Source organism: Eretmochelys imbricata, chromosome 4, assembly GCF_965152235.1.
Source record: "Eretmochelys imbricata isolate rEreImb1 chromosome 4, rEreImb1.hap1, whole genome shotgun sequence".
Taxonomy (NCBI): domain Eukaryota; kingdom Metazoa; phylum Chordata; order Testudines; family Cheloniidae; genus Eretmochelys; species Eretmochelys imbricata.
Window position 1 is genome coordinate 31754627 of NC_135575.1, and position 12376 is coordinate 31767002.

Consider the following 12376-nt stretch of genomic DNA (forward strand, 5'->3'; position numbering starts at 1 on the left):
CAAACAGTTGAAAACCCAGATTTCTATCTCTACCATTCTGTTTCAAATTACAAAGAGAAAAAAATCTAACATGCTAACTGTGGATATTAGATAAATGGAGGTTTAAAAATGTTTTTTTTTTTTACAGAAAATACAAAGGACATTCTGGTGATTTATGAAGAAGAGGCAGAAGAATGGGCTCTGTATTTAAAATCGCTTTTCAAACACATTATAAAGGAACAAGGAATCTTACTTTACAACCTAGAGACTTTGTCTATTCAGCATCTAGAGTCACTCTCTCTATCCTGTTATAGATGTAAACTGCTCATACTATCAAATGGACTTCTAAAATGCCTGAATCAAAAGAGAAGATATTTCCTGGACAGGGTCCTTAAGCCTTCCGGTAGGGTGGTGATTCTACTTTGTGGGGTGGAGAACTCAGACATTCTACATGAGATACTGACCTTAGACCAGAGCAGCCAAGAGATCTCCACCGATCAGGATCCCGAGGAATATCTCTCCATTGTTGCTGGCGTTATTCAACAAGGTAATTTTAAAGTTTAATCCTGCTGATGATATATTTGTCACTTAATTATGATTAAAGTTATCCTCCTCTTAGATCCAGAGTAAGGAGTATGCAACTTTGGAAAGTCTAGCACTGCAGTGAATGTTCTTCAGAAGCTGTCTGGTGAGCTTAAAGGGATGATATACTCTTGTCTCTCTGACCCCTGGGTTCAGATAATTATAACAATCTAATGCCTGCCATTAGTATGGTTGAAAAATGTGTATGCGTGTCTCATAACTTTCAGTAAAAAAAACGAGGACTCCTTGTGGCACCTTATTATTTATTTGGGCATAAGCTTTTGTGGGATATAACCCACTTCATCAGATGAATGGAGTGGAAAATACAGTAAGCAGGAATAAATATACAGCACATGAAAAGATAGGAGTTGCCTTACCAAGTGGAGGGTCAGTGCTAACGAGACCAGTTCAGTCAAAGTGTATGTGGCCCATTCTCAACAGTTGACAAGAAGGGGTGAATATCAACAGAGGGAAAATTACTTTTTGTAGTGCTATCGAGGCCAATTCAATCAAAGTGGATGTGGCCCATTCCCAGCAGTTGACAAGAAGGTGTGAGTATCAACAGAGAGAAAATTATCTTTCCATCCCATGTATTATATCCCACGAAAGCTTAAGCTCAAGTAAATTTGTTAGTCTCTAAGGTGCCACAAGAACTCCACTTTGTTTTTACTGATGCAGACTAACACGGCAACCTCTCTGAAACTTGTTATAACTTTCAAATTGTCCTAATTTCCTAGTTCAGAACTTCCTAGGCAATGTGCTAGTATGGAAAATATGCTGTCCACAAAGTTTGGGCTTACTTCAGTCATTCTTTTTCTCTCCGAAGCACACACAAGCTGAAACAGTATGCTAATCTTCTGCAGCAGCTGAAACAAGAAGTTTCTGCTAAAGAGAATTGCATCCTGTATATGTTTGTTATGTGACTGCTGGGGCAGATCAGCACTGAGCAGGAGGTCAACATAAGAATTATTTTAAGAGCTTAAGTAGTGAATAGGTCTTGTGCTGGCCCATTGCACAGGGTTGAAATTCATTTGCAAGTACTTTACTGTGCTGTAGAAATGGAACTGAGGAGTCACTTTGTACCTAGCACTGCCTGCAGTCTGTTTTGTAGGAAGACTGTATCACAATCAATTTGGGGAGGCCACTCCAGTAATATTATCACAGGCTCCACACACATCACCCGATATGCACTCCTGATAGGCATTTGCTGCTGCTGCTATTTCATGGCCTCTCAGTCCTCTGTCTGCTCCCAAACTCCTTCTGTTTTGTGTGGTTATACTATTCACACACACTCTTGCCCCCATATAAGTTAGTTTTTTGTTACAGCTTCTGTTTGAAAACTTTCATTCAGCATGCAAAGTGCATACTCAGTGAAGCAGGACATGAGCCTTGACTTCAGAAACTGCACAGTAAGTGCAGGGTAGAATGTTGTGCTGCTATCTAGCAGGTAGCTCCACATCAGAGTTTTCTTTTCTTTTACTTTAAAAAAAAATAAAGGAAGGAAAGTCCATCAAAAACTTGACATTAAACATTTGAAGGTTGGAAAATGAAGTACTCAAAATTCCGGGAATATGAATTAAAACCTAGTGTCAGATTTTTTTCCTCACTCCCTTGTCCCAGTTTTATGCTAGAGCAACTCCACCAAAATGCTGTCATGAAGTGGAGTTGCACAAGTATAAAACTATGGCAGTGCTGTGGAGAAGTAGACCCAGTCTTTAATTACATGAACATGGATTTACTCTGCAATAACACTGGTGTGTAACTGAAAGCATGCTTGGACCCAAGTGAACAGACACGACTGTACTTACAAACAGAAGTCCTAGATCCCCTCCTCTAGATCTTTCTTTTATGTTCTGGAGTAAAGCTAATCAGAGTCACCCGATTTGGCTTCCAGAAAGTTGGCATCCCAAAAGTTCTGCACCTTCCTACGGTGCATTACTGATGCTTGACTACTGAATGGGAGAAAGAGCTCTTTGGCTCAGTAACCTTGTCATTCATGGGAATGAAATCAATTGGATCACACCAGTATAGCTAAGAGGAGAATTTAGCACAGGGACTGTACTTCCATATCAGTGGGAACCGCAAACAGGAAACTGCAAACATTTGTTAAAAAAAAAACAAATATAGTTTCTTAGAAGAAAGGTATTTCTTCATTTTGGTCAGTTGTCACAAAGCATTTGTTTACAGTGGTCAGACTACAGAATATGACAACGTAAAGTGGCAAGGCATCCACAATATCCTGTCTCAAATAGTGGCCAGTAAAAGCTGCTTCAGTGGAAGGTGCAAAAAAAAAAAAAATGCTGTAGTGGACAAATATGAAAATCACTTGGTTACAATGAAAGTTTCTTCCTAATCTGTATCAGTTAGTGATATGCCCTGAAGTGTAAAGGTTTACATCTTCTATATTGTTTACTTCTGACTAGTGTAGCTGTGGATGTTTGCATTATCCATGTTAATCTTTTATTCAGAATCCTGCTAAGCTTTCGGTCTCAATGATAACCTGTATCGGTGATTTTCGGATGTTGTAAAACAATTTTTTCCTTTTATCAGTTTGAAATTTGTTGCTTTTCAATGAAAGAACAAGAGGTACATTTGATTTACCTTTTGTATACCAATGTTTTGTATGCCCCATCATGTCTCCTTTTACTCTTCATTAAGCTAAATACTTTCAGTCTCTCTTCATGTGGAAGCCTGCCCGGCCACACCTCATTTTAATCTTCACACAATGCACAGTCAACCTGTGGAACTCCTTGCCAGAGGATGTTTTGAAGGCCAAGACCATAACAGGGTTCAAAAAAGAACTTGATCAATTCATGGAAGATAGGTCCATCAATGGCTATTAGCCAGGATGGGCAGGGATGGGGTCCCTAGCCTCTGTTTCCCAGAAGCTGGGAATGGGCGACGGGGATGGATCACTTGGTGATTACCTGTTCTGTTCATTCCCTCTGGGGCACCTGACATTGACCACGATCGGAAGACAGGATACTGGGCTAGATGGACCTTTGGTGTGACCCAGTATGGCCATTCTTTTGTTCTTATTTTCATCACCTATCTCTGATCCCCTCTGTTTCTGCAACAACTTTTGACATAGTGACCAAACAGAACACAATATTGTATGTATTTTACTCCTTCCTTTTACATTTGCTCATAACATTATTAATTGCTGCTAATTTGTTCATTCTGCACATTTGTACCACCTTGCACAACACCTTCTAGTCAATATTCATAAAACTCTCCCATTCTTCTCCTTAAAACCCATGTATTCCATGGCACATTTCAGTATTGACTACCTGACACCACAGCATCAGTTCTCCTCTGCAACTGAGTTACATTCATTGCAGGGCACAGGAGGCCATTTGGCAGCTGATTTTGGCTCCATGATTCAGTACTGGGCTAGTCCTGGCATTAGATAGAACAGAAGAGGTCCTGTTCTAATTTCTATCACTGGTTTACAATCTCTCAGACTTTACATCAATGTAGATTTGGTGTTAACAAACTCTGCCATGCTGTGCCACTACGTTCGAGTGGCTGACTGGCACAGAAGCAGGGTTTTCTGCTTTACGCCTGGAGGGAATTCTGGGCAAGGGGATTCTCTGCTAGTTAATTTGCAGCTGGACTCTATTCTCTTTGTGCTGTCTGAGCAGCATGAAGTGGATAGAATGGACCAAGAGATCCAACTCCATATCTCTTCATTTGGCCGAAATATCCTTTACCACACCAGATTGTGCCAACTTCAACCCTTTGGCACTGTTCTCCAGCTGTGTACTCGTATAATGCTAGCCAAATAAATAATACTAATTAACATGCACACTTCAAATAAAGGTGTTAGTTGATAGTTAGATAATGTACCCACTAGAGATCCAGTTTACAGAAAAGCATGATTCAAAGAAAACCTAAAATCAGGAGGATTTGCTGTCTGTGGTTGAGAGCATTCATAGGGGGAGCAAATGAGGAACTGAGACTCAGGCATTATGCTTTGTAACATATGTTTCCTGGATGGTGGCAGATTTTACTATGTTCCTGTTTAGTGCTAGCAAGAATGCAAATATTTTTGCTGTTAAGAGATTGGCATAGCAAGACTTCTTAAAAGGTGTGAACATTTTTACAGTGATGTTATCATGAGCAGCTAATTAAAACCTTTCTTCCGTTTTTTTTAATTGTCTGAATACTCGTTTGTCATTAGAAATGTAGGCTGTACAGAAAAGTTAGGACTTAGGAGGTTGTATTTTCCCAAGTAGCAACTAAGATTCTGTTTACTCTTCTACATAACTGTGCGTTTAATTTTAATGCAAGGTGACTCTATTAATTTAGTATTTTGACTTTTCTTTGCCTCAGCTTTTCTTAATATTGATGAAAGTACAGTTCAACACTGTGTTTTACTCTATGCCTTACCCCTCCTCTCTTTCCCCTGCCACTTCTCAACACTCTAGAGTAGCTGTCAACCTGACACTGCAGACAGCCAAGATTCTAGGCATGTACTTTCTCTTAGAAATGATGGTTACTGTTATATATTCATTAAGAAAGAGATCCTATGGGCTTGGTTTTTCAGCCTAGACTTAACTGGGCCTCTGTTTTTATTCCCACAATCATTTGTAGGCACAATTTAGACAGGTTCAATGTCTAAGTAACTGATTTGCATGTGCAGTTAGGTACTTAGATCTCTAAATGCCTTAAATTGTTTCCACAGTTATTTCTGTCCTCATCTTGCAGATGCAAAAAGAGAGGGTAGATTTTGAAAATTTTACGCTCTATAGATACCTCTCTGGTTATGTTTCTAAAATGAGCTTATTATTTTATGAGATTGTTTGGTAGGACTTTGAATCTATCGAGGACTTGGGAATCTTAGCATCTAGCACTCTCTTTAATGGCTCTATTTTATTTGATGGTGTTGGCAAAAATAAACACAGCAGTCCTCTTCTCTTCTCTTCTCCTACAGCCTGTTCCCAAAGAAAAAGAGGGCCCTTTTTTCGTGACCCACAGGAGAAATTTAAAATTGAGCACTTAAATACACCTCTACCCCGATATAACGTGGCCCGATATAACGCGGGTTTGCATACAACACGGTAAAGCTCCGAGACGCTGCCGGGCCGGGGCCGAGGGGTTGGATAAGGGGCAGAGGGTCTCGGGGGCGGTCAGGGGCTTCCCCCCCCCACAAGGTCTGGGAGGCAGGAGCTGTGGGGGGCACTTTTGGGGGCCCCACAATCCCAGAGTGGCCCTGGGGATTAGCAGGGGGCCGGGAGCAGCCCGCCCTGCTTCCCTCGCCCCAGCCCCAACCATGGGGGAGGGGGATTGGGAGAAGGGATCCCCCCGCACTCACAGCAGTGGCGGAAGCGGAGTAGCTCGGCCCCAGCCCGCTCCACTCCGCCAGCTCCCAGCCGTGGTGCTCCGCTTCCAAATCTGAAAAGCTTGGTTTAAGTGACTTGCCTAGTATCTCATAGGAACTCCGTGGCAGAGGCAGGAATAGAATTAGAGCTAAGCAAATAACTGATTGTTTTTTCTTCATTGGCAGTTTCAAGAAGTTGAAAAATAAAATACCTTTTGGGTCATACAAAATGTTCTGTTTGATCCAATATGAAACATTTTGTTTTAGATTTTGAGCATTTTAAAACATTTTTGATTTGTTATAAAATAAATTAAAGAAAATTTTGAACTGAAAAATTGAAATGTTTTGTTTTAAAAGGTCAAAACAAAATGTTTTGATTTTTTTCTCAGAATATTTTTGTTGTTTCTAAGCAAACATTTTGGCAAAACTGACAGAAATTCATGAAATGTTTGCGGATTACCAAATCTGCATTTTTTTTTTTAACAAAAAATTTTGGTTGAAAAATTTCATCCCCGCTTTGGATAGAATCCAGTTCTTCTGAACAGCATTCAACTGCCTTAGCCACAAGACCTTAACCATGAGACTATTCTTTCTTTTTTTGCAATCCCCAGCCTCACTCACTGCACACCTTCCAACTTCCGTAACAAATGAGGCAGAGGTCCTACAGACAACAACCTGCTTCACTACACAGCCACAAATCACCTCCAGAGCAGGTCCATCCTCCTGGGTCATATGAAAAAAATAGTTTGTGATTTTTGTAATTAATTCACATGCTCAAGGGGGCTGAATTAAAGTTGCACAGGCAATCTTAATTCTGGCATTTCCTAATTTTTGAGTGAGAGATTCCATCATGTGGCATCTAAGTAGTGTCTTAGTTTCTACCCTCCTTTTTTCCCCACCAGCAGCCATTGGTTTTTTTCTTTTACCAAATGCTGCTCAGGACTTCTGCTGCAGGGAAAAGCAAGGAGACCATCCCCACAAAAGTTTACTTTCGTTTGCAAGTGAATAATAAACTGTGAAACACGCTTTGTATTGTCCCTGCCAGGCTCCTACAGCAGCATAGCTGCTTACACTACTCATTGAGGTGATGGAGTGCAGAAGAATGTTGGGGTTGAAATGACAGGTAGAGACAGAAAACAAATAATTCCTGCACCTATTGTTCCTATGTCCTCATCAGTCCCATTTTTCTCACTTCAAGATAGTGTTGAAAAGTCACCACAGAACTCAGATCTTCAATTTAGGGGTGTAGTGGGCTGTTTTTTTGTCTCATAGAGAGGCAGTTTAGCCTACTGGCTAGGGCATTGATCTGGAAATAAGGAGACATGGGTTCTGTTCCGAGTTTTCCCACGTGACTTTGGGAAGTCACTTTACTTTTCTGTTTCTCCTCCCATCTTTTGTCTCTTTTATCCATTTAGATTGCAATCTCTTTATGCTGGCAATATCTCTCACTGTGTCTGTACAGTGGGTAGCACAATGGGTCCCAATTTTAGTGGGAGCTTGTAGGCATTACTATAATACAAAGAAATAATATTTCTGTCAGGTTTTATTTTAAACGCAATTGATATTAAGGTGGTTGCCCATAACAGTTTTAAACCTGACTTACTTGTATTTTTCACCTATCTTGGTACAAGCAGCTTGCTACTCCTCTGACATAAGTGGTTAGCCAACATTTGTGTCCTTGCGGGGCTGTTTCTCTTAGGAGGAGAAATTGGTGATCTGAATCAGGTATATTCTTTGGTGCAATCCTGTTTATTTCCAAAGAATGTACGCAAAATTCTGTTTCCTTGAACACAGTAGAAACAAACAGCAGGAAGTTTCCTTGCTCATAAATCCTCAGGCCTGCCTCTCCTGCAAGTTCTGTGCCCAAGAAGCTCTGTCTCTGTGTTTCACCTCAGGGTCACGCTCATCACTGTTTTTTTTTTTTCACTTTCTGCTGGCTTTCTGCCTCTAAAACACACACACATACACACCAGCCCAAAACTTGGCCTCTGCCTTGGCAATCAGGGAACCCTCTGTTAATCTACCTACGTTAGTTTTTCCTCAGGCCTTGTCATACAGCGAGTTGCCTTAGGTAGCAGCTTTTCACTACATGAAGGGGTTTAACTGCTCCTATCAGGTAGACTGAAGGAAGAGTGCATTGCCTGCACATCAGATTGAACTAGGTCAAAGTCTAACTTGATGGCAACCTTTTTTTTGCTTTTGCCTTTGCAAGTAGATAAGATTACCGCCGTATTCTTGGTATTCCCTATACAGTACCTAGGAAATACCCAAGGAATACTGTGAGTTGCTGCAGTAATAATTATTTGTAAAAGCATTGAAGATTTCAGTGGGGACCATAACACAAAGAAAAACACAAATACAGTTTTATCAGGCAAGAAAACAAATGGAGAAATCAAGGGTCTAATTCTGAAGAAAATAGCCTTGCCCACAAAAGATATGAGGGATTTTGTGGGGATGGAATCTTCACCCTTAGTCCAAGAGTAGATCTTGAGGCACTCATGCAGCTAGGTCACATTCAGTTAATGGTAGAACAGAGAAGAATAAAAGGCACAGGCTGCTGTTCCCCACCTTACCAAACTGTAGCCATGTAGATTCATACTATACATACCTCAGGCACAATCCTGCACAAGCCCATCATTTTTGGTAAGCTATGATGATGCATGTACCAGAAGGGTGTATACAGGCTTGTGAGGGATCTCCCCAGATTGTCCCCCTCCTCATCTTCTCTTCCGCAGCAGGCCCACCACTTTTAAGATATTTTGGCCTTTGTGTAAGAAACCTCAGGATTTAGCCTCAAAAGGGAGGTGGGGGTGGGAATGCAAGCAAAAATAAATGACCCGGCCCTGCCTTATTTCTAAGATTCATTTCTTGTTGTTTTTAATCTTTCTATATATTGTCAAATTACAGTTTTTTATTTTGTTCCATTCAGTTTCTGATATTGAATTTGTGCAAAATGGTCTTTAATATTGTGGTTACTTGCCCATCGGATGCTCCAGTTATACCACAAGTTTGCCAATGAAGAAATGTATACATAATTTACTCACAGAAGAGTCATTAATATACTTGTTCATTGATTTTAAGAAAACGGTGATGCTTTATTATATCTCTCCTTTCATATAACAGATTTAAAAGAATTTGTATTAATTTTTGCAGAGAATCATTTCAGTGGCAATAATACCTAATAGTCAAATGAGAAGTGCAGGTTTTCTATGTGATTGTGTGAAATGCCCATCGATGGAGAACAGTGTGTCAAAATGAAGATTTCGAATGGAACCTCATCTGTTGTGATTCCCTTCTGTAGGAATTTCATTTCTCAGAAGTCTCCTTTTGTGTACTTAAACTATTGACAGTAGCATTGAGGCAGGGATACAACTGAACAAAAACCAGGAAGTTCAAAGTGAAAACTAACTAGGACCTAATCCTGCCCTCATTCCACATACTCCTACTGACTACAGTGGGACTTCTACCTTAATTCCACATCATTGTGCTGCTGTGAAGACTGAACCACTGACCATATTGGCTTAGAGTGGCAAAGCTTTGCATTTCATAGTATAAACTGTGCCAGTATAGTTTTCTTTTCTCACTTGTGCTATCATATTACTTATTCCACATAGTAAAAAAATAAATTACTGATTAACTAACATTTAATACATTACTCACTCCTAGTATGTAAGTTGAGGAATGTAGCTGAATAACAAGCAGGTTTTAATATTTTTAGGAAGAAAACCTCTGTTATAGCTTCAATTAAAAAAAAATCTGTAATATATACTGCTAATGCCCTGGAATTAACTAGTTGTCCCAAAATAAGTTGTTCTTAAAGTAGTTCTCATCCCACCAATGGTCATCAGAGCTGTCCTTGCTGGAGTACAGAATTAAACATTTTAAGAAACAACTTAAGAAGCAGTGGGAGACTGGCCAGGGAGATGCTCATTTCAAGATGTTTTCAGGGAGATGTCATCCATTAAAGTATCTTTCTTTTCTTAGATGAACCACAGAATGAAGAAGCCAAAGAGTCACTGTCTTGCATCTATGAAACAGTTCTTGCGGATGGTGAGTTTGAAATTCCCTAAACTACGTGAAAGTAGAGCAAAGGGCTCTTGAGCACATAGAGTCTTTACATCTTGTGTGACCCGAAAGGAAGTGATCTAATCTTTCTAGAATGTGGAACTACATAGAGGAACCTGTCTCGTACTCACACATCCACCTGCCCATCCCTCCATGGGTTCCAGAAGAGGAAAAGGAGCTGACAGAACCATTGCTCTCCCCCTCAAATCCAGGTAGTGTTGGGCAGAGGAAGGACCTCCCTCTTCCATGCAGGGAGAGGGGAAAGAGAGCTTTTCCTCTCCATTTCTCCCTGGTGGGGAGGGAAGGATCTTCCTGTAGAGCAGGGGTGGCCCCGGGGGGGGGGGGGGGCTCACTGCTCAACCCCTGGCTCTGCCACAGCCCCTGCCCCCACTCTACCCCTTCCTGCTCCCTCCCCTGAGCATTCTGTGCTCTCGCTCCTCCCCCTCTGCCCGCCCCCAGAGCCTCCTACATGCCATGAAACAGCTGATCGGGAGGTGCAGGGAAGGATGGGGAGGTGCTGGCCGGTGGGCAGGAGGCGCTGGGAGCGGACGGTGGGGGAGAAGCTGATGGGGGGGCTGCTGACGTATTACTGTGGCTCTTTGGCAAAGTACATTGGTAAATTCTGGCTCCTTCTCAGGCTCAGGTTGGCTACCCCTGCTGTAGAGGAAATGAGGTTGATATGAGTCTTTCAGTTTGGACAGTACTTTTTCTCCTGTCAAATGTCAATGCTGCTTCACTTAAAGGCAGGTAGGCATGGAGCCCAATAAACTCCCCAGCCAGGTACCAGCTCCTCCTGGTGCTTTCCATTCTAGATTATTTGCTTAATGAATGCTTATTTCATCAATCACTGCTAAGAAACAGGAGGAGATGGAACTTGGAGAGATGAATTCCCCCCCCCCAAGCCCAGGAGAGTAAGAGAAGGTGGAACTTTCCCTCTGCTTTTAGCAAAACAATTCCCACATAGCACAGCCTCTGCTACTAACCCTTACTTAAAGGCCTCTTCAGTAAATCTTTATTGCAGGGCTGATGTCAAGTTACACCACTATGTGAAGTTACTAGCTCAGCACAATCAACTTGCTGGCTGATGAAAAAGCTTTGGTGAGATTACTAAGTGTCTTTCGGAATTCCTGGCTTAGCACCTCCACCTTACTGGACTCATGGCAAGGTATGAGCCTCTCTGAGGTTACTGGATCAGCAACTCTGCCTTGCTGGCATGATGTCAGAGCACAGGATGCTGTAAGCTCATTGGCTGTGAACTTCTAACTTGCTAGACTGAACTCAGGTCACATGTCTGTGGGGTATCTAGTTCACCATTTCTGGTTTGCTGGGCTCATGTCAAGATACAGGTATCTGTGATGTCACAAGCTCAACACCTCAGTTTTCCTGGTCTAATGTCAAGCAGCAAGCCACTGATGTCACTCACCGTCTTGGCACCTGTAGCTGACTGGGCTGATGTCAAGACAAAGGGAACTCTGAGGTGACTAAGGACCTCTGTCTTGCTGGTCTGAAGTCAGGGAGAGGGCTTTTCTGAAGTCACTGGTTCAATATGTCCAGAACTCTGGGCTGATGTACAGAGGGAAGTCTCTTTGAGGTTACTGCCTCATCCCCTGTAACTCAGTGAGCTAATGTGGAGTGGAAATATGCTGGGAACATACTGGCTAAGCACCTCTAGCTTGCTGGCATGATAGGAGGAATAGACGGGGGTGTGAGGAGAGAGAGCTGATCTCCCCACTCAAACCCAAGAGAAGAAAATAATTAGGAGCTGCACTTCCCTGTGTTCCCTCTTTCTTTGATCCCTGACTCTGCTATAGCTCTACCTTCATCCTGCCCACTTTGGAAAGTCGTTAGTCTCACACAGTCCTTGCATTCCTTCAGCAGCAGTGCAAAGGTAAGTGGTTTCTTGCACTATATTCTCCCTTTGGTGGCTAGAAAAATCTTTGGGGAGTCACCTAGGATGTTGTATAATCCCTAATATATGGCACGTGGGAATCCCCAGTGTTTCCCAAGTTACCTTGCTAAGAGATCTATAAGGGTTCCCCTGTAATCAGTGTAGGAGCCGGTTGCAACAAAAGTGTTTTCCAGTTTTTCCTCTCCTGTTTGGGGAGCAGGCTGCGTCCTGCCTCCTGAACACACTTTAGGGTTTTTGGGATCAGGGTTGCCTCCTTGATGTTGCAATAGGAAATAGTCACTTGACATCCCTGGAGATCCATGGATGGGGGAACCTTGCCCAAGAAAGAAGAGGGAATGGGATGTTTGGCCACTAGCATGTCAGTGTCTCAGAAATCAGGCAAGATAAGGTGTCAAGAGGCAGCTGGTGATGCCCTTGAAGAAGTATGTGAACCTCACAAACAAACCAGCATGGTTTGGCTCAGTGGTGACAGTTGCAAACTGAATCCTGCAGCTTTGGTTATCTCTTATAAAAAGGGA

The 12376-nt window shown here is 42.0% G+C and overlaps 1 protein-coding gene across 1 annotated transcript in view; it reads left to right on the plus strand.

The window, feature by feature from the left end:
• The window catches only part of BANK1 (B cell scaffold protein with ankyrin repeats 1), a 302664-nt gene that overhangs the window by 44629 nt on the left and 245659 nt on the right, over positions 1-12376 (plus strand). Inside the window, exons 2-3 of the mRNA XM_077815076.1 lie at positions 128-526; positions 9869-9934. Coding sequence (XP_077671202.1) covers positions 128-526; positions 9869-9934 — 465 coding nt within the window. The remainder of the gene's footprint in view (positions 1-127; positions 527-9868; positions 9935-12376) is intronic.